This window comes from Acanthopagrus latus, chromosome 8 (genome assembly GCF_904848185.1).
Source record: "Acanthopagrus latus isolate v.2019 chromosome 8, fAcaLat1.1, whole genome shotgun sequence".
NCBI lineage: Eukaryota > Metazoa > Chordata > Actinopteri > Spariformes > Sparidae > Acanthopagrus > Acanthopagrus latus.
This window is the reverse complement of record NC_051046.1, coordinates 11,304,285-11,326,178: the sequence shown is the minus strand read 5'-3', so window position 1 is coordinate 11,326,178 and position 21,894 is coordinate 11,304,285. Positions and strand designations below refer to the sequence as shown.

Here is a 21,894-nt window from a genome sequence, read left to right as displayed (position 1 = left end):
CTGTCCTCAGAGCAACTACAAATGTACACTTTCTTATATCTGTTTAATTCTTACAAATATCAAACAGCACAGTAGACCTTGTAGCGGTTCAAAATGATCAAAGCCTCTATTGAATTATTGACATCATCTGATAGTAAAACGGACAGAGAAACAGAAAATGTTACAATGCATGTCAAGCAACAATGACATCTTTAAATAGCATTAATTATATAATTACAAAAGAAATATCACATACAATGACAGCAATGCATATCCACAAATCAAACAAATGCTGAAAATATATATGATAATAAATAATCCTAATTGTAAGCACAAGTCAAGAAAAATAAAGGGAAGGGAGTCATCCATAAAAATTTAAATGATTTTAACTTCTGGGCCAAAATGCATTCTGTGATACAGTTAACTTAGAGGCTGCTGCAAATAGTACACTTAACAAAGGAGGCTATGCATCCTGTGGCCTCACTAAGGGACAGCGTGGCACTCAAACATATGAGCTTTTAGGTACTTCGCAAAGACATGCAGAGCTGAAAACTACACTTGAAGTGTTTACTGCAACTGTGAACTCTTCACTGCTCCACACAGCCTTTATGTAAAAAAGCAAGTGCTAAAATCAAACAAAAAGAAATTGTGAAATGTTATTAACCCACTTACATCCATTTCATTTAACAGTTTGTTAGCCTTTCAATTAAAGAATCCCCTCAAGTGGACCAGAAACTAGCCTAGTCTTGACAGTGGAGCAGAAATGTGTCAGTGTTGACTGGCCACTTCACTGTAGTTTTCTGTGTATATTTTAACGTGTTATATGCAAAATAAAACAGATTAAAGACGAATACACAACATTGCAAATCTTAAAAGGTCCAATTGTGTCATTTAACGACAGAGGCCTGCTTGCTGGACTATTGCCATTCATTCACACACTGAACAAGCCTGGTCTTACAATACTGACTTACTCCCAATTCACATGTGTTTTAGGTACAGTCTGAACTATACAATATTGTTCATATTCGATTTGACTCAAACAAGCGAAGGGTGCAGTTATGACAACAGAAGGATCTAGCGTTTGCTTTTGCAATTCTAGTGGCAACAGTTCCTAGAGGCATAGGGAATGCTTCTTTAAAAAACAGCATACATCCAACATAACTTACATCATAAATAATTATTTAAAAATAATATGACCACAGCATGAATGTCTTACAGAAAAATCTACAGTGATGGCAAAAATGGCCAGATCTTTCTGCTGTCAAAACATTTGACAGAAACTATGCCATTTAGAAAATAAAGAAAGTGTTATACATTTTCGTGTTCCGATGTGACTTGCCTTTTGTACATCTATAACAATGCCCATTTTCTTTATATTCTAAATGTCATCTTCCATAAGGTGTCACCTCATTGGGTTCTGTGCACATAACATTATACTGAAATAATGCCATTGACATGGAATATCGAAACAAAACTGTAAAAACCAGGTACAAAAGGTACAATATAATCAAAGGACCACATGAAGAGGTGTGAAAAAGTCTTCAGTATTCACAGAAAAATATCAACTGAAGTAACTCACCGGACAAGAAGCGTCCTAAGTTTATATACATATGATAAGTAAAATTGAAAATAGATTTTCCTCTCTGTACATAGCACTGTATTCTTTCATCTTCCTCTTCCTTATTTACAATGAACTCCCGTTCTCGAGGTCTCCCTTGTCTTTCAGTTCTCTGTGGGTCTAGTCAAGAGAGATAACGTCCGATATGGAGCCATAAATGGCTGCCGCTGCTGCAGCCTCCACTGAGGACCTTGACAATCCTGAGATGGTGTGGCTGTCCCTGTCTCTGTCTCGCTCTCTGTCTTTGTCGCGGTCTCGCAGACTGCTGGAAGACACCAAACTACTGGTGCTGCCACTGTTACTGCCTCCGTTGGTGGCTGCCAACGTGCTGCTCCCGGGGGTGCCCGGCTGCTCCCGTAACATCTGAGAGGAGCCGTAGGGCAGGAAACGGTTGAGCAGCAGGTCGTGGTCCTCTGAGGCTGAGGCTGAAGCAGCTGCTGCTGCAGCCATCACCATGTTGTAATGCTAACAGAACAGAGAAGAGCGAATATTAACACAAAAACATGAACATACTGCTGTGTTGTGCTGCTAAAGTCCAGGTGTTTCACTAAGTATACCTGATTGTCGCCTTGGAGGAAGGAGAAGAAACTTAGATCTGTAAGAAAAGAAAAAGACTGTCCATTTACTTCATTCTGGATATAGATCACTGTTATATAATCAGCTACCAACTGCTTTAACAAACATCTGTGCTAAGAAATATGTTTATGTCTGCTAATACAATAGGTGACGTGGACATTTTCAAACTGTAAGATGAGGAGACTGCATGTCAGTTGCAAATACATTTACATAAATCTGCTTTTAAATCCTTGAGAAAAAATAACTCCTGATTTCTCCACTACCTCCCTGACAATCATCACATTTTTAAGTTTCATTCAGTATTAGTATAGTTATGATTGTCAGTACATCCATAGGTACAATCCAAACAGGAACAGCTAATGGCTAATTCAGCTCACCTTTTTGACACAATGTGAACAAATATTTGCAAATAAGGTGGCTCAAGTTGCAGCCCACAGCTACCTTTTTTGCAACTTCATACTTCCTGTTTATAAAAGGCCGTATATTAAAGGAACTGGGGACATTATCTGCAGGCTTACTCTCATGCTAAAACTTACTTAAGCTGATATGAAGCTCCATCACACCAAGTTACACAAATTAAGTGATGATGTGCAGTCAGCTGCTTGTGTTTTTGTCCCTACAACACATCTACATGCAACTATCCCAAAATAATCATTCACCAAATCTAAGCAAGTAAACAAAATCAGACTGTAACTTTGAAAGATACCAAATGCTTTAGCCAACACAGACTGATAAACTTTAGAATGTAGTTCTGAATAAAAACCCATGCAGATTTTGTCTATATTTTCTCCTACAGCCATTATTCATGACCAGTATGGATGGAAAGAATTATAACTGTGAACTTTGAATTTTAAAAAATGTAATCCTGTCCTAAAGCAAGTGTAAGTCTACCTGGCAGGTCATTAGTTGTGTGATAATAGTGGCGATAGTCCTGGATAAGAGGTGGAGGGGGAGGAATGTAGCTTGTCTCCACAGGGGGCATGCTGGGAGCTCTGGTCACAGGTGAGGCCTGGCTGTGTAGGTTCAGTACTCTGGGGGGAAACAACGTCACATCTGTGTTAGTGACAAAGGAAGTAACATGACAGAGCTGAGTACAAAGATACATGTATTTATTTCCTGTTTGTGGTTTGGAGACACACCCTTTGTTTGGAGGTGGAGAGACAGGTGACAGTGAGGGACAGGCCCTTTTAGGAGGCGGCTCATCGTCTAGCTCATCCTCTGAGGAGCTATCCAGTGTCAGGTCAATCACATCAACTTTCTTGCCATTGTCATGAGACGATCCCCGTTTCTGCTCATGTGTATCTGTCCGAGACGAATCTACACAGAAAGACCTTAATCACACTTTGCTCGCAGATAACAATGAAGAGCACTTTTAAAGAATCTGAAGTGAGTTACATACCGCTGTCCACACCATTAAAAGAACCAGACAACTCCTGCACCTCTCTCTTTGACCTCATGGGGGACCAGTTCCCATCTTCTTTGAACTGGATTTCATCGCAGTCAGAACAGCTATTTAAGATTTCCATGAATAACCTGTGGAAACAGCATGTTGTTTAGCAAATTTGCAACCAAAGTAACATTATTTTTACCTTTTCATCACCCCTTAAAACTTTTATTTTGGAAAGACAGCATTTACAGTATATGTCCAGGTCCTATCTGGGCACCCAGACTATACAGGTGCTGTTTTGGTGGGGGCTTCATGTACATATGAACTGATGAATTCTGATGCAGGAAGGTTGATTTACACAATAGGTGCATGAGTTTGAAGGGTTATGAGATGGCAAAACACACAAAGAGAGCAAGAGATTATGTCTCTAATGTTTTCACAGCAGCAATTTTTTTTATCCACCTCCTCTGAAAATCACCAGGGACATGGTGTAAGTATCCTGCAATAAAGTAAGCTACCAAGAATGTGTGATATCACATGTTGACAGAGATTCAACTTTTTTGTGTCACATTGCCAGTGTGATCTCATCAGCACACAGTTCAGGGAAACATTAAAAATATCCAGTGAGTTTCATATATTTCACGCTGAAAACATTCCATCATAGTAGAATCATAATATACTACCCACTACATGAAGCAGTGATGTTCTTACCCGTCAATAATGAGGTGCTCATATGGCGCCTTCTTGTCACAGACTGGACACACCCAGGTTGGCTTCTTCTCATTCATTTGGATATAAAGTGTTGCATCGAAGCACTGCAGGTGTGAGCATGTTAGTGCTCTGCATGGGATCGTCAGCCTCATTTTGCCAAGCTGTAACAAAAAAAAAATGTCACTGCACTACTTAATTTTACAATGATGAAATATTGTAAGTCAAAGAAACTGTGAACAATTAAGTACAAAGAAGACTTTTGTCTACACAATAAAATACAGTTACTGGCAACTTAAAAACTCACTATGTACTCAGACTTGCCAAGTCAGCACTTTTGTAAATAACAAACTAATTACAATAACAGAAGATTTTCCTTTTTAATCAAGCAGTATAATGGAATATTTACAGGACACAGGAGAGAGACTCGTAGACTGGTGGTGGCAATCTCACTCTCTGGATCAGCTGTTAATTTCTCCTTGACTGGAAGAAAGACAAAAAAATAATACGAGAGTTACATCCAATTGTGCAATACATTGAATTTCCCTCTCAGAATGAATCCTTCATTAATACACATAAAAAACAACAAGCTGTAAAGATATTAAGAGAAACATCACACTGGGATTACTGTACAGCTGCACATACAATTATATAACCAATAAAGGAAAACTGAAGCACAGCCAAATTGCAGTCAAACAAAATTGTCCTATTTTTTAAAGAAGTATTTCAGAGAATCCTCTCAGAACAAAAGAAGTGCGCACAACGTTCATCAAATTTTTCATGTTTAGGGTCCCAAATTTAGTTTCTGGCATTCAAAAAAGTCACAGGAGTGATAATATCCTCAATTTCATTCTCGCTTATAGATGTAATGGTAGTACATGTTCTGTGTTTTTACTACAAAATCAGATGACAACTTACTCAGAGCTCTTGAGTGGTCAGGGTTCCTAATTCCTTTGGAGCGTAGTCTTTGCAACAATACTGCAGATGACTGCTGTCTTACCAAGTAAACAGCCATGGAAAAACTCTGCCAAAAGAGAAGATTACACTAATGAGCAAAACAAGTCCCGTTGCTTATTGAATGGTCTATGACGCTTCATTCATAAGGCTTCGCCTGAATCTTCTTACCCTCCCAATTTCTGAAGTCCATGACACAACAATTGTGTTGGGGACTGTGGTGGACAGACGGACAAGAGAGGTTATGTTGATCGGGCGACTGGGCCTTTTTGGTTCAACTCCATTTTTGGTTGGAGGAAGATACCCCTGTAGACAAAATATCAAACATTAGTGATTCTAATTCTCAGTAACTGCATGTGTCATAAACAGAAAATCTGGCAGGACAGACTAATAACAAACAGTCTATACTTACTGGGAGATTACAGGGTTTGCCATTGACCTTCACACACAGATTAGGGGGAAAATGATCCTCCTGGGGACAGCTTGTCTCTGATAGACAAAATCTGAAAATGAAGAAAATAAATTACAGAAGCCATAAAGTATTCTTGCTCAGATAGGAAAAAATGCCAACAAAGGTTGCCTTTTTGTTTTGACTGATCTTCATAAGGTTTTTACATAAAATATTTGATGCATTTAAACCTCCTCGCCCGTAAGCAATAAAAACCTGTCCCATGTGACCTGACCCAAACATGTCCCTGCTGGAGGTGAACTGCAATCATATTGGTTAAGATGCCACCATGGCTTTCAATTGAGGTTTTGCCAAATACTGTCCATTATCCAAATAAAATGTTTCCATGTTGTTGTATTGTCTATTTCCATAAAATTGCTCCAAAAAACATTCAATATGAATAAAAAACTTGCAGCATGTGTATACAGAGGAAAAGTGTATCCTTCATTCCACAAATCACAAGCTGTTTTCGTGTTTATCTTAATTCCTATCTTTGCATTCATCATAATTTAATACTTTGGTTAAAGTTAAGACTTAAGACCATTAAAGACTGAAATGACAAGACCTAAACAAGTGACATGACTATTTCTGGTTCTTTCGGAACTGACAGAAACTAAATGCAGACCTACTAGTCACACAATGCAAATATACTTCTTGATCAAAAGAGAAACTCTTGCTCAAATGCTTTGAATATCAGTAAGTTAGACATACCTTAACTGAACTTGAACAGCAAAGTCACATTTGGTCCCAGATATGTCCCTAAACAAGTTAGATCAAAATATTTCAAAATTGTAAATTGTATCAACAGTGAAGTGGTAGGTAATATGCTTTCACAGTATTATTTCTTCTTCCCTCTCATCTCTTTGACAGCTTGAAACTGTGAGCGCAGGAGAGTGTCTCACTTACATGGAGCTGCTGATCTGTTGAACTTGCTGTGGTGTTAATGCAAAGGCATAACATGCTTCCTGGAACCGTTGACTGTTGTCTGAGGCTATGGAAGGGAAAAAAAAAAACAGGACCAGAACATGATAGTCAGAGAGCAACCTACAGAAATCATTCAGTGAGTGTCTACTTATGTTGAACTTTAACAGAGCATGGTTTTGACTAGTCATGGTTCAGATATCTGTGGTCACACAATGCCTCATCAGTGTGAGCACCTGAGAGAAGTGTTATCACTCACACACGGTTGAGCAGGAAGTAGTAGACTTACCCAGGCTGGTTGGCTTAATGAGCTCATCCAGCACGTCATAGAATGGCAATCTCTGGAGCTTGACATCAGGGTGTACAGGGTGCAGGGAGGAGGGCAGGTGAGGCAAACTCAGCTCATGCTTAGGGCCAAGTAAAGAAACAGGCAGCAGAGGCGACGGGGATCCGTGGCTGTCAAATCCCAGCTGGGCAAGGCCGGCGGGCAGACTGGAGGCAGAATGAACACCGGGCAGGGCCAGGTCCACCGGCGAAACCATTTTGATTGGGAAGCGTCGTCTGTAGAGCTCTTTGATCTTCATCTGCACTGCAGGACTGCAACCAGCCTTGAGTAGGTGGAGAGCTTTGGTCAAAAGTTCGTGTTTGCGCCCGTGCTTATTCCGTCCTGCGTACCCCAACAACACTTGGAGCTCCGAAACTCGAAGGCTCATTACCATTTGCTGGTTAAAAAAATGAGAATGAAAAATTACACCCTGCAAAACATATTTTATTCTCATGTTGAAGAATTGCTCTTTTCTCACTTTGACTTCAGACTTTATCCCTAAAAAAAAAAAAAACATGATAATTTATTTAAATCATTTAACTCTTTCATGAACATGCAACCTGTCCATGGCCATAACATTTTCATTTCTGAGATATGCTTGAAGTAGGAACATCAACGAAATCAATTCTTTAGCCTTTGATACAGCTAGTGTATCAAAAAAAAAGCCAAACATTATGAGCTTGTACAAACAGTTTTGTTAACTAACACAGCCACTCCAAGATGACCTCGGCAGAGATAGCCCTTTGGATGTTAGCAGACTGCACATTTCTTATACTCAGACAAGGTTTTCAAAGCTTTGATCCACAAAGCATCACTACAGGCTGAAATAGAAGATGTGAACACAATTACATCTATGCATCTAGAGCGATAATGATCAGTCAATTAGTCTACTGAAAAAAATAGACATTTGCTAGTTCCAGATCCTTAAATGTATGTATTTGCAGCTTGTTTTTTCATCATTAATGATGATAATAGAACAGAAGCCTCTTAAAGCTCTGGAAACTGTCATTTTTCACCTTTCACAATTGATGAAGGGAAACTGTGAAAATAATTGGCAGGTTAATAAATAATGAAAATAATAGTTAGCTGCAGCTCTATACACATCTGTTGAAAACAATGAAAGCCAATATAATGGAGCCATTTTCTCAATAGTGTCACAGCAGTGTTCATTCAAATCAGTCAGTCAAATAAAGAAACACCGCAAACCTCATAAATTTCCATAGAATTGAATCAACACTACTGCGAGACAGAAGCAATGCAAAATAATATTTACTCCAATCCACAAAGGCAGGGTCTTTTCTAAGGCCATTGCCTTACATTACAATGTGATATTATATTGCACAGATACACATGCACTTCTGTTCACCCTCTGTATAGTCATATCCTGTGAATAACTGAGTTTAAAGATGTAATGTGCCATCTCATGCAAATGAAACACTTACCTAGCATTAAACACACAACATGCATATGTGAAGCGCATGTGAAAAAATAATTGGTAATCCGCTTTGATAATCAATCAAGGTCATTTGTGAGTTAATTGATGGGCCCCAATTAGCACTCAATGAGGAGCTGCTAAAGATGAATCTCTCTGGAAATGTAAACATGGTGATGACACTTGAAATTGGACTGAGAAATGAACGCGGTGGCGCATAACACCAGCTATAACTGCTACATGGAGGTAAACTCAGAAGAATATGTGCTAAATACGTTTTATTCTATACAACAGTCAAATGTGTTCAATGTCAAGTAACAATACGACTCATATGATGAGGCAAAAGAGGGAAGCCAACAGTGCCGTGACTCGTTTGGGAAGTGAGCAAATCAAAGCGAAAATGTATCACAGTTACACCGGGTGTTTCCAGTCAAACAAAAAGTAGTTTACATTGAGAGAGTAGAAGGATACAGCGAAGATTTAGCATAAGCTAAGTTAGCTAACAACGAATGTATTCTGTTGGAGTAATCTGACTGAAACTAAACTTCACGTTACAGTTTTTACGTTTTGTTGAGTGTTTGAACAATTATCATCAACGTTAGTTACATTACAGCTAACCAGGCTGTGATTATTCTCTATATAACGTAGATCATCATCGGATCTTAACAGAAATAACACTCATGGAAGCTAAAATGCGCTTGCCTTCCAGGGAATAGACAGAGCCCATTTTTTAAACAGATATTCCGCTTTTCCAAGTGAACTACTGAGAATGTCAGGCGTCTCTCGCCACAGTATCATTCGGTTAGAAACATTGACACGAACATGGTTTTTATATGCTGCAAAAAGCGATATATGGCCTTAACTGCAGGTAAGCCGCACTCTCAGAGGCAGCCTAACGGAACGTCGGCAACAATAACAAAGCTAATGCTAGCGAGCTAGCCAGCCAGCTAACAGTTTGTCTGGCCTTCGCTGCTAAGCTTTTTTTGTATTATATGCTTTGATATCGACACTCCTGGGGGTCTCTGCTGTCAAGTAGGAATGGTGATATAGTTCGAAATTTAAATCCCACTGTGTGAAACGTCTATTTGTCAAGCTAATATAGGGGCTCGCTTTACCTTCAGTTCCGCACTCTCCGCCATCTTGTTACATTAGCTGCGCATGCGCAACAGCCGTCCTCAAGGGACAGAGCAGATTCAAAATTGTCCGACGCTTCTTCGCAGCAGACAGCAGGGGGCGCTGCTGCAACGTGGAAATTCATGGGACTGGGAACTTAACTTCGCCCCTCATTGTTGATGAATTGTTGGTGGAATTTTGTTCCGTTCCTACTGGCCAAAAATAACCTAGACTGATCGAGACGTACGCCCATTGTTTCCTCCCTTTTATTTCATACTAGTGCTGCAGCTATTAATAGTTTAATTAATTAGTGGCTAAGCAGAAAATGAATGGCCAGCTATGGTAATCAATTAACTTATTTCTTCAAGTCATTTACTGAAAGCAAATTATACATATTTAGTTGTTCTTGAAATTTGAAGATTTGCTGATTTTCTGTTTTGTATAACTTACAAAAAAAAAGAGGGTATTCGTGATTTGAACTCCAGATCCGACATAAAACTTTAATATGAAGATGACACCTTGAACTTTGGGAACTGACATTCGATAGTGCAATCAATCAGTCAGTAATACCAGTTAATCAAAGAAATATTCGCCAGAGAAAACAGCATTTAGTTTCATTTAAAACTTAATATAAGCTGCTTTAACACGCATATCTTCTTGTTTTGCACACAGAGGAGAAAGTTGCACTCACACAAATCCAAAGGCAGAGAAAAGTCTTTGCCTCTCCGAAGAAAAACGGGCAATATTAAGAGTTCTGTGAGTATAATTCACGGGAAGGGAAATACGTATGCTGACAGCCCATTTACTTTCATAAAATGATTTATTCATTAGCGATGAAAACAAATATTGCATGAACAAATAGGCTACTCTTAATAGAATATGTCGCTATACTTACAAGGTCGCAGGTGTACTCATTTAGCCTACTAACTTCTGTGTTGTCAGGAAAAAACAAACAAACAAACAAAAAACCAAAAACAAATAGGCATGGTTTGACCGCTAGAAATATAACATTGTAGGCCTATTTTTTTCAATGCACAAGCTGTTTATGGTTCAAAGATTTTGTCCCCATCACTTGTTTAAAGTGCATATTACATCCAAAAGTAAGCGACTGGCCTGCAGAGACGAACACAGCGGAAGTAGTAGGCTAATCCACAATACTGAGAGGAGAAGGAGCAATGAGTTGGCTAGTCAGCGCTGCTATTATTGACAACAGAACAAAAAAAAAAAAACCGAAATAACAACCTATAACTATTACAGGATACATACATCGTCATTGCACTTTGCCACAAATAATAAATATCATCAATGGTATCATTTCAGTAAAACGACTTTTCACCATATTATGCGAGATGGTTACATAAATGCTGAGGGGAGGGAGGGTGGAATGATACACGTTTGTTTTGTTTTTTGTTTTGTTTTTGTTTTTGTTTTTGTTTTTGTTTTTTTGTTTTTTTTAGAATATTACAATTAATTACAAGTTAGTCTTCTTTCAGCTTGATGTGAGCAGTGTCCCAGGAGGCTCTGACAGAAGCTGCAGATGTGTCCTTCTTGTTGTGTCGTGCTCCGGTGCTGTGCGGAGGTTCAGGGGGGCAGCAGGGGAGACTTGAAGGAGCAGGAGCCGGTGCAGTGGCGAGGGGTCAGCATCTTACACGAGAAATGGTGCAAAGCGTCGTGAGCTTCTATGAAGAAGGAGATGAAACAATCAATAGTGTACGTGGACGTGGGTGTAAAAAAATACTTACATAATTACAAAAAAATCAGGCTTTTGGGGAAATGAATTTGCTCAGAGTGAACATTATAAACAGTAGAGCACACAGTGGAGCTGTCTGCATCAGACATGTTGGAGTTAAATAACAGGATGAGTTGATTTGAGGCCATGTTTCAAAAACCGTGTGAATCAGTTGATTGTCTGATTATGAACAAGTATAATCTGCACATCATCCTCGCTGCTGTTTCAGACTTTGATATCACGGTTTTAACTTATAGTTTCTCGGTCTTTATTCCAATTCGCTGCATCAAGTGTCCGGAAAATCATCGCAGGAAAAAAAGCCACGACTATCAATATCGTTGAAAGAAATCATTCTAATCAAGTGTTTCATTAATATGTGGAAATGAATAAACTGATCACATGCAAAATGGATGCGAAATGGAGAGAAATCATGGAGATCATCTGAAAGTGTGAAATTGAAAACTGTAAATGATGCAGACGAAACCCCTCGACATCCAGAAATATCATCAGTCACACCAGCAAATACGCGACAGCAGACGTGTGTGAACCTCCTGATGTGGCAGCGCTGCTGTTATTTGTCTCACCTCTGACGATGTGAAGCTGCTGGACCATCTCCTCCCGGTAGGAAAGTTCCCTCTTCATCTGATCCTGGAAATTATCTGAGGGAACACACGGCAGGAAAAGATTGAGGGTGAGTCAGTGATGTGGTGTGTGTGTGTGTGAACCTCCGTCAAAAAAACACAGAAACTCTCTCACACTTTAACCTGTCTCACCCCCTAAATACCGTCAAATTCATATAGCCTCGGTTTGTTTCCCTGAAATATATCGAAAATATCGTAAATATTCGAGCGAAATAAAAAGAATAAGAAAAGGATGAATGTACGAAGTCTTTCATTTTCAGTTATTGCTTTTAGGAACATTGGTGACGCTTCACTAAACGCATTGAACTGTTCCGGTCCGAGGAGTCAGAGGCCTCCAGAGGGCGCTGCCCTCAAGATAAAGCCACAAACCAGGGACCGACCTCAGGCACAATACCGAGGATCGGTATTGCAGCAAACGCGGTGTCATGCTGTGATGAGGAAACACTTAAATTCATGTTTGATAAAGAGATTGTAAGCATCAAAAAGTATCATAACATCCTATGTAAATTATCCGTAGACAACAGAAATTAATCCCATTGCTTGTTTTCATATTACTGGATACATGGAGAAAATGGAGTTTAAATATTTAAGTGTAAGTGAAAAAAAAATGTGATGCAAAAAAATTTGCATGAAAAACCTACATATTTTGATATGTGTAATCCTTTCACCGGAATTTTGATTGTGTTTAACATGCAGATTAGATTAGACCTTATCCTTCTAAAAAGCCACTTTATTGATGATTAAAAGTGCATCAAACAGAATATTAAAAAATAAAAGCAGATTAAATGTAGATTGAGGGCATTCACACCAAATGATTCAAATAACCCAGTTGTGCTGTTTTGTCAGTCCTTTGTGTTCATCTGATTTCCAACAGCTGTATCTATAATACCACCAAAGAATGCAGTGAGGGGAAAAAAAACAAACATGTATCGGTGGATTCATGTTCAGTCCATCAAACCGCTGTCAGTCAGATGCACAACTGGGAAGTGCAGATCTCTTAGAAAACGATGAGATGATAATATCCAGAGCACCACAGATAATCTTAGAGGGCGTGAAGTGTTGAATATTGTTCTGCTCATGTTCTTTATACATCTCTAAGACGGCCTTCTTACTTCAGCATATGTGACTTTGTGCAAACGTCAGACAAAATAAATATATTTCTTACAATTTAAGATATTTAAGTGGGCAAAATGAAACAATAAAATCAGAATCTAGAGTCTGTTACCCTCCCACATTACGTCAGGGGTGTGATGTTTATTTACACCCAAAGCCAATGAACAGATCTGGATCTGTGTAACTTGTTTTTACCCTTTCTGGAGAGCTCACATCGTACAAATAAATCAAAGTTTAAAAACTAGAAATCTTTGGGATGTTTTTTTTTTTCCGCTGAGTGCTGCTGTTAAACAGTTCTGTGCAGCGCATCCACACTCCACTCTCAAATAGCTCTGTGTGAAAAAGAGGTGAGTGGGTGAGACGTTTTAAACCTTTTTTATAGAAGGGGAGTGGAGAGTGTTTAGGATTTATTGTCAGTCGACAAAAATACTGCAGCAGTCGTGATGTGAACTATGTTGTTTTTTTTCTGTCCTGCAGTTCACCTGAGAGTCAGGTGACTTTCATGTTTCATGTTAGGAATCATGATCTTTCACCAGCAAGTCTGGAGTGTTGACGTGAGGTCACAGGCTTTGTGTATAAATACAGATGTTCTGAATGTATGTAATGCAGATGTTTTTGTTTTTTTTTTCTTTTTTGCAAATTGTTCTGCTTGATAACATTTCTGGCCTGATATTTAAATTGCATAAAACTGATATCTCCTTATCTATTGCATGAGCGTGTTAAACACTTTTTTTTCCACATGAACCTTTTTTTTTGAAAATATTTCTGAATGCCCACATTTATGCCCAAATGATTTGCACTCACTTCACTTGTATTTTTCTAATTAATTTGAGCCCCTAAAATATTTTTATTTCCTGCATAGAACAATTTTCTAAAGATGCATGGACACTTTTTTGGACAGAAGGTTAAAATCATAATCCTCTCACATTGGTGTTAAAAGGAGGATCTGAAAACACACTCTTTCCCGGGAGAGCGTGTCCCTGAACCACTTAGCATTTCTGGAGAGAATGGTGCCCTTTCACAGATATTTTGTTCTGCAGGGAGAGGACACGCATGCAACCGTTAAGATGTGCCGGGTCATGGCATGGCTACAGGGGTCATGTTTTTTGGGCCTGACTCACACACATGACAGAAGAGGAACAACACTTTAACATGCACCAGAATGACTTTTGAGTCTCAGTGGGGGAGAAAAAAAAAAAAAACTCAGCCAAAAATAAGAAGAAAGAGGCTCCAGTGGCAGCAGCTGAGCTTACCTTTTAAATTTTGAAATTCACGTTCCAGCTTTTTCCTCAGCTCGACTTGCTCTAACAGCTGCTTCTGCAGGTCCTCTAAAAAAGCAGACACACACACACACACAAAAATGGAAGATGTGTGAGGAGGAGGAGGAGGGGGGGGGGGGGGAGGTGCAGGCTTTTGTAACAGCTACAGTGCAGAGCAGCTTTCTAGTTTTAATGACAGTGATGAGGACAACTGAGAGCAGCCCTAAAAAATATTTTCCCTCATGATTTCTGAGACAAGTCCAGGAAAATAAATAAATAAATAAATAAATAAACAAACAAACAAATAAATAACAATAACAATAACAATAACAACAACAATAATAATAATCTTCTAATTATCTGTCACCTCTCTTACCTTTTGCCAGACCCTCCATGGTTCTTCCTGCTGGCAGAGCTCTGGTTGGCGCGTCCTCGCCTGAATACACAGAAAATAAATTAAATTCCTCTCTCTACAAAAAAAAAAAAAAAAAAAAAAAAAAAACGATAAAAAAAAGCAAAATCCGTTAAAGCAGAGCTGTTTAACACTAAGAGAAAGCTGCTGGCTGACCTCAGTGTAACTCACCGTCGTCCGGCTCTCGCTGCATCTCCTCGCTGCTTTGTTCATTAAAAGATTTCGTTTCGATCTCCTCCACCGTGGATGACGGCTCCTCTTTACTTGAACTCTCATCTTAAGAGAAAATAAATCGATGCAATTTAACCCCTCTGTTCGTTTTCTTTTCTTTCTTTCTTTTTTTTTTAAAAAAATGTTTTATTTCATTTATTTATTTATTTATTTTACTTTAACAAAAGTAAAAAAAAAAAAAAAAAAAAAAAAAGTCGAACCATTTGTGGTAAGAGCTCCAGTCTGGTAACTCGCAGGTCTGAACTGATACGGACTGCTCCTTTGTTGCAGCTCAGCCCTCTCCGGTGTGAACACCTACAGGAGAGAGAATCACCACTTCTTTGAGCTTCTTCAAAATCACAAGAGGCGTTGTTAAAAGCAAAAAAATCATCAAATAATAATGATAATAATTATGATAAATTAAAAGTAAAATTAATAATTAAAAATATGCTTGGAGTTGAAGTGTATATATTTTTATTCAAAGGAATGATTTGTGCTTTTTTCTTTCTTCCTCTAGATGTTTCTGAACATGTTTTGTTGCCGCTGTTACACTGTTTAAAACATTTTTTTTTTTTTTTTTTTTTTTAAAGTTTTATCCCCCAAACAAGCCCACATGTTTATCTCACAACACATCTGCAGAGTGAAACATTACAGCTCGAGATCATCGCCAGTGTTTCTCAGTTAGAAGTCACTCACTTCGGTGTAAGACGCAGCTATGTGGGTCTCTGACAGCTGCTTGCTCTGCAGCCCTCTGTCAGAGGACTGGGCCGCATGGAGGCTCATTTTCTGGGACTCGACCAGGCTGCTCTCCTGCATGGCCTTGGAGTCTGAACCGTTCGGGGAAACACTGTGAGCCAAGCCGGGGGGAGTCCGAGGACACGCGGAGGACAGAGGCTGGGAGTCCTCCTCCTCCTCCTCCTCCTCCGATGTCTTATTCGTCCCCACGTCCACGTCCGGCTCTCCCTCGCTGTCCACGCACGGGGACATGGACCGGTAACTCGAGCTCTCGCTTAAAAAATCGGGCGATAAATAGCCGGTGCGACAGCCGTTGTACGCGCCCCTGTTGCCGTACAGCTTGGCGATGCAGTCCGCGTCTTTAATGACGGGTCTGAACGCGGAGACGTAGCTGATCTTCCGGGGCGCCAGGGTCATCCCCTCCAGCGGCCTCGCCTCGTCCCCGGACTTGTCGTCGTCGTTGCGCGCGGACTGGGTGCTGGAGCACCGCTCGTTCTCCACCATGCTGTCTTTCGACGTGTTGGTGCTGCGGTCGCTGTGCTCGGATATGTCCATGTCGGTCTGTCTGGGGGGACAAAGCAGCTCCGGTGGGGGTTTGTGCGGGGTCTGCGGGTACGGAGGCATGGGCAGCGCGCCCGCCGCCGGCCAGAACATGGGGAAGGAGTGGTAGGCGCTGTCCTTGGTACCAGGCCACAGGACGCCCGGGAGGCCCGCTTTGCTCTGCTCTCCCATCATGCCGTCGTCTTTCTTCTGGCACAGGCCGAAAGCTGGGAACCCGTACGGATGAGGGAAGAGCGGCGGCGGGATCTTCTGCAGCATCCCGAAGCCTTTGCTGGGCACGGGGATGACCGGGTAGCTGCGCGTGCTCGCCATGCCGCCCCGGTTGTCCTCGCAGCTGAGGATCTTTGCGGGCACCTCGGGTGATTCTCGGGGACGGTTGGATCCGTGCGGTTTCAACGGAGAGCTGGACCCCGACTCCCCGCACGGCAGCGTCCTCTTCCGACTGCCACCATTGAACATGGCCTTCACGTCCTCCCAGGCGTGCAACACATCTGTCTGGCTGCTCTTATCTGTTAATTTGAGATGCCGCCGCCAGGAATTAAAATTGGCCGCGTCCGGCTGCGTGTACTTGGACTCTGGCGTGCGGTGCGAGTGAAATATGAATTTATTTGGGGAGAAATACATGTTGCAGTAGGAGCACTTGATGCACTTGGCCCTGGAGCTGTTGTACCTGGCCGGGATGAAGCTGCCTCGACTCCCCCAGGCGCACTCGTGAGACACGTCGAAGGCAAAATTCTCTGGAAGTTTGGGAGGCGAGTGAGCTCCCAGGAACGACTTGCAAAGTCTCTCGGCCTCGCGCTTGGTGATCATCCCGCAGCGCCTGGAGGAGATGGGCATCGCCCCGGCCCTCCGCAGGATCTCCAGCTGGACGGGGGTGCACTGGACGCAGGTGATCCCCAGCGCCACACGCCGGTTGTGGATCTCGTTGTAGCTGTAATTCTTCAACAGGGTGTTCGATATCTGTGCAAGGCAAAGTCTCTCCTGGCCATCTATCACCAAAGACACGATCGGTATTCCGTACAGCACCGTCTCCCCGACCTGGTTGGGCTTCAGGTTCTTGGCGCTCGCGTAGGAAAGTTCTTGCTTGGAGCTTGGCGAGGAGCTGGAGTCTCGCCCCGCAGGTATGGAGTCCATCCTTGGAGGCCTGGAAGCTGCGGAGACGACGTTTTGGCGTTAATGTGTGAAATAACAGCCTCGAGTAGAGCTTTTTATAATTAGCCTTTTTTAGGCTAGAAGAAGTAGGCCTAAGTGCTAAATATAGAAAGAGAGGACAGACAATTACAGGCCTGATGAAGTAAAGTGAACGAGATTCGTCACGTCCAGAGATCAAACCTCAAGAAAGTGGAGACTTGTGAAGAAATCAACATCGACGTACAAACTCTTTACGCACGAATTAATTCTACGTTCCTTCAACATCACGCCTTTTCTTTACTTTCCCTAACACACACTCGGGGTTTAGTCCTGATTTCATATCGCGCGTAAAACAAAAACACTCTAAATGTACACATTGAGGTCAAGCACACATACACACCCACACAGACACACATTCGGAATCATTGCATCCGAAATCCAGGACTCACCTTTAATGTCCGCGCAGCTCCCCTCCGTCGTGAACGAGAAAGCTGTGATCAAGTGAAAAAAGTCGGAGCGGTGAGAAGTCTGCTCTGTGCCGGAGGATGTAAAGATGCTTGCGTTAGGAGCGGGACGCAGTTGTCCGTGCGGCACCTCCTTCCTACTGCTCACTGTGCTCCTCTCTCTCTCTTTCTCTCTCCCTCCCTCTCTCAGTGTGTGTGTGTGTGTGTGTGTGTGTGTGTGTGTGTGTGTGTGTGTGTGTGTGTGTGTGTGTGTGTGGTGTTTGTGTGTCCTCAGCAGCGGCAGCAGCATCGTCCACATGGCAGGCAGACTGTAGTACAGCCCCCCTCTACGACACCGACAGCAATCAAGTGACGGCAAAACTTATGGCGGAGGCACTCCCACTCACACAGGCAGCCTGCATTAACTATAAATTCATGAGCAATGGAGACGGTTGGGAGTGTTTGGTGTCGGAGCAGCCTGCAGGTCCACAATTATGGATAAAGCGTCGCCAGAAAAAAAAAAAAAAAAAAAAAAAAGGAAAGAAAGGGAAAGAAAAGAAAAGAGGTGATATTATGGAATAAAAATCAAGCTCTTAGGTTTAAATGAATCCTAGAATTTAACAACAAAAAACCTTCCACATTAAACTTCAATTCCTCATTGTGTCCAACATAATGCACTTAATTAATTCTTTTTGCAGTTTCATTTTGGAGGAAGAAACAAAAAAATGCACGGAGGAGGGCTGCAGAGGGATTTTGGCGTTCCGCTTTGACAAAAAAAAAAAAAAAAAACAGCCAACAAAAAGCAGCAGCGGGACCCTCCGACACGTCCACACAGCGAGGCCCGCTGATGAATGCGGCGCGCGGGCCCTCAACACGTGCTGCGTTCCCACGGATCCATCGTTTACACACGACACGTCGCCTACACGCGCTCTGACAACAACCAGCTGCTCTAAAGGTCACTCAGATCTCACCGAGGGACACTGCGGAGGGGATTTTTTTTTTTGAGCCATAAGCGACGTGCGTTTAACTTTATTATTATTATTCTTTAATCTTTTATTATTATGAAGTCAGTAAAGCTGCGGGTTAATCGTTCTCATCCAGCCGAGTACTGATCTAATATTGATGAAGGTAACAGGACGCGTTGCTGTTGGTCCTGGTGGCTCCAGCAAGGCAGAGCTGAGCAGCAATAATGACAATTTGTGCGTAATCATTCACCGCTTTTTAATTAATTTCAATACAGGAAGCGTGCGCAGCCTATTTTGGAGACTGATTTCTAAATAACGATATAATAAATGGGCTACTTCCGGTCTTTTAAAACAACAGTTTGATCGCACAACGCCCTCAAATAAAATTTAAATGCCAATAAACAAAATCTGTTATCATTTTATCGTCACGTCGAAAAATTAAATGGGAAACCTTCGCTTAAAACTGAGAAAATGTCCACATTTGTAATTTTCTTCTTCAGATGGATTCAACAAAATCAGAAAAAAAAAAAATTCAAAATGCATTTCACTCAGAGAAAAAAGTCCAAATACTAAGTGTCCAACTCCATGCGTCAAAAAGCGCGTCAAATCAAGTATCTCTGCCTCCTCCATCGGCTCATCTATCGATCTCTGAACGGATATGGCGTGCAGACACCTCGCTTGTCATCAACGTAAACATCTTAATTAAAAGTCACTGCTGCTGTGGGATGAAATCAAAGCTCAACACTGGAATGAGGTGACCCCAAAAAAAGCAAAATAAACCCCTAAAAATCCACCAGCTTCATCTGAAATCCAGCATTTTCACATTAAATGCATCGTTCACGGGCTCATTCACTGAGATAATAAGTGTTTGATACAGTTTCAAACCCAGGAAATGAGAAAAAGGACCCCAAAAAGTCAGCGAGGTCATTATCTGGCTCCTGCGTTTTCTACCTTTTTTTGTGTGCACGAGAGAACAGCTCATTTAAAAGTGTGTCTGCATTAATCACAGTGCTGCATCAAAGTATGATAATCACCTGAACACTCTATTAAAATAAAAGTCCCAGCCCAGGGGAAATCTTACCTTACTCTTTAATTGTTTTGAGGCTTTGATAGGCTTTTTAATCTAAGATTAATTTATGCATTCTTAAATAACTCTACATATGATTAATAAGCTTGAAAATTAAAAGGAGACTGAAGCAATTATAACAAGTGGTTGGTCATCACCTCATTAGATGGTATTAGAAAAGATGCAGTTTGTGAGAGTGTGTGTGTGTGTGTATGTGTGTGTGTGTGTGTGTCACCACAAAAATTAACAGCGGAAGAGCAAAATGTGGAGAGAGAGTCGTAAAAAAAAAAAAAAAAAGAAAGAAAGAAAAGAAAAGTGATGCTGGCTAATTAATCTGAATCATTTTAAAAATGCTCCGGATGAGTCATGGTCACTTCTTAGAAAAACCGGAATATGATACATGACTTATTTTTTATTTTGTGATAGAAAAATATCCCCTTCATGATCATCTCAGACTGGTCACATCGTTTCCCGTCGACCACGGCGTTGATCCTGAGCCGGAGAGACAACAAAAGAGAAAGATCAGCTGTTTGTGAGGCCACCGGAGAGAGGCGGCGAAAACAGTGAGACTTGCTAAATGGTCGCTAATGTGTAAACAAGACATCACTCCACTCCTGCTCTGATGTTTATTTGTCTCCTAAAAGCCCACCCCTGGGTCCTGACCCCCACATCCTCCACCACTAAACGGAACATTTCTTCTCGCAGGAGGTGGTGTGTGTGTGTGTGTGTGTGTGTGTGTGTGTGTGTGTGTGTGTGTGTGGGTGAGTGAGTGAGTGAGGAAGGAAGGAAGGAAGGGGGGAGAGATGGGGGAGTTCATCACTGCATCAAATGAGGCTGAGCGCAGGGACCCTTTTGTCACAGACAGGGACTCATCTGCCAATGGTGAGCTGTGAGGTCCTGAGGGAAGGGAGGAACAAAGGTGCTAAAAGGCTGTGCGACAATGAGGGTGCTCCGAGGAGAGCCTTCAAGTGTGGGACACAGGCTGCACGGGACAAGCTGTGCCAATCACTCCGCAATTACTTTTTTGTGCAATCCGGAGGCCTTGTGTGGGCATTCATGGAGAGATGCAAGGACACGAGCAGCCACGGCGAGCTTCTGAGCTGACCCCTAAGCTCATCCCAGCATAAATATATAGTAAATCACCTGCTCTTGTGTTGATTTGACTGCAACAAGAAAACCTGTGGACCCATCAGAGAGGGGAAAAAAAAAAAAAAAACGCCGATGAGATTTTACAGGGATTCAAAGGTTTATTTTTCAAATACACAAGTAATATGTGTAGTAAAAATACAATGTGGTGTCGTCCTGAAGTCGTGCTAAAAGACTAGGGTCAGAAATACAAAATTCAGGATAGAAATATACAAGTTTATGCTTTGAAAAGTAAAATGTACATACAGTATGTTACAAATGCAAATATCCAGTGTGCAGCGCAATTTACTATCCTGGTGGTTCGAGGAAAGGAGCTGTTTCTCTTCTCTCTAACCAAAAACCAAAAATGGCACTCAGTAGAGTGCAAACCTCTGCCAGCAGACCCCTTTAATTCATCCAATAAAACATATTTAAATCCACTAGCTTAACACTTCTATATGGATCCCCATCCAATTGTACTCACTCATAGATAACAACCACCTTTATTTATTTATTTATTTATTTAAAAATCGAGATTGACTACATGATTCTCTGAGAAATTAACATAGAATATAGAATAAATGCATTGCTCATATCTCACATTGTTAAAGGAAGCAAGAAAAAAATCTTCATGTCAAAGTTTCGTGGAAATCTGTTCAGCAGTTTCTGTGTAATCCTGCCATCAAACCAACCAACCGACATGGGCGAAAACAGATCCTGCTGGGCAGAGGTAACAAAAAACCAAAAAACAAGACAGAAACAAGAACAGTGTCAGAGAAACACTGAAGTTTAATCCGATATATCAGACATATATCAAGCTACATTTTCCACTCGGCTTCCTGATGTGGTTGAAATCGATGTCACAACAATATCATTTTTGTATGATTTTGATACAAATATTTCACAATATGGCAAATTTACACAAAATGACATAGTAAAATAAACAAAACTGTGTTGGATCTGACAAAACTCTTCACACATGTCAAATAAAAACCTCAGTTTGTCAAGATTTTAACTTCATTTTTGATCTTAGACACAAAAGT

The 21,894-nt window shown here is 41.1% G+C and overlaps 2 protein-coding genes and 1 long non-coding RNA gene across 7 annotated transcripts in view; all 3 read right to left on the bottom strand.

Annotated features, from left to right (window-relative positions):
• Positions 1 to 24: 24 nt before the first annotated feature.
• pias1b (protein inhibitor of activated STAT, 1b) lies at positions 25 to 9,520 on the bottom strand. The gene is made up of 14 exons (XM_037106735.1): positions 9,464 to 9,520; positions 6,881 to 7,313; positions 6,577 to 6,661; positions 6,382 to 6,429; positions 5,635 to 5,725; positions 5,394 to 5,528; positions 5,187 to 5,292; positions 4,678 to 4,751; positions 4,272 to 4,432; positions 3,573 to 3,706; positions 3,313 to 3,490; positions 3,065 to 3,204; positions 2,155 to 2,192; positions 25 to 2,062 (listed from the first exon to the last, which is right to left on the bottom strand). Exons 1-14 carry the CDS (start codon positions 9,485 to 9,487, stop codon positions 1,718 to 1,720), a joined length of 1,992 nt encoding a protein of 663 aa, XP_036962630.1. The 5' UTR covers positions 9,488 to 9,520; the 3' UTR covers positions 25 to 1,717.
• Positions 9,521 to 10,307: 787 nt separating this feature from the next.
• On the bottom strand, positions 10,308 to 17,925 carry skor1b (SKI family transcriptional corepressor 1b). Of its 3 annotated transcripts, none has more exons than XM_037106733.1 (8): positions 17,702 to 17,925; positions 15,522 to 17,272; positions 15,047 to 15,140; positions 14,787 to 14,891; positions 14,580 to 14,639; positions 14,198 to 14,272; positions 11,775 to 11,849; positions 10,308 to 11,140 (listed from the first exon to the last, which is right to left on the bottom strand). In XM_037106733.1, the coding sequence occupies exons 2-8, from the start codon at positions 17,253 to 17,255 to the stop codon at positions 11,043 to 11,045; spliced, it is 2,241 nt and encodes a 746-aa protein (XP_036962628.1). In that variant the 5' UTR covers positions 17,256 to 17,272; positions 17,702 to 17,925; the 3' UTR covers positions 10,308 to 11,042. The 3 variants fall into 3 exon arrangements, 2 of the variants coding, with proteins under 2 accessions (XP_036962628.1, XP_036962629.1); XM_037106734.1 differs by having other exon boundaries at positions 10,308 to 11,137; XR_005076420.1 differs by lacking the exons at positions 10,308 to 11,140; positions 11,775 to 11,849 and having other exon boundaries at positions 14,238 to 14,272; positions 14,772 to 14,891.
• Positions 17,926 to 21,146: 3,221 nt separating this feature from the next.
• Positions 21,147 to 21,894, bottom strand: part of LOC119024529 — a 39,807-nt gene continuing 39,059 nt past the window's right edge. For 2 of the 3 annotated variants that reach the window (XR_005076493.1, XR_005076494.1), the window contains one exon: positions 21,147 to 21,571. This is a non-coding gene — a long non-coding RNA (uncharacterized LOC119024529). The remainder of the gene's footprint in view (positions 21,572 to 21,894) is intronic. The other variant, XR_005076495.1, reaches the window with a different exon arrangement.

What these genes read in the sequence shown, in the direction of transcription:
- pias1b (XM_037106735.1), bottom strand. Translation starts at nt 9,487, where the DNA reads ATGGCGGAGAGTGCGGAACTGAAG. An exon ending in CATTAAGCCAACCAGCCTGG is followed by an intron (nt 6,662 to 6,880) that starts GTAAGTCTACTA and finishes TCCCTTCCATAG; the next exon opens with CCTCAGACAACAGTCAACGG. An exon ending in GGACTTCAGAAATTGGGAGG is followed by an intron (nt 5,293 to 5,393) that starts GTAAGAAGATTC and finishes CTCTTTTGGCAG; the next exon opens with AGTTTTTCCATGGCTGTTTA.
- skor1b (XM_037106733.1), bottom strand. Translation starts at nt 17,255, where the DNA reads ATGGACTCCATACCTGCGGGGCGAGACTCCAGCTCCTCGCCAAGCTCC. An exon ending in CATGGAGGGTCTGGCAAAAG is followed by an intron (nt 14,273 to 14,579) that starts GTAAGAGAGGTG and finishes CTGCTTTTTTAG; the next exon opens with AGGACCTGCAGAAGCAGCTG. An exon ending in TGAATTTCAAAATTTAAAAG is followed by an intron (nt 11,850 to 14,197) that starts GTAAGCTCAGCT and finishes GTGTTCCCTCAG; the next exon opens with ATAATTTCCAGGATCAGATG.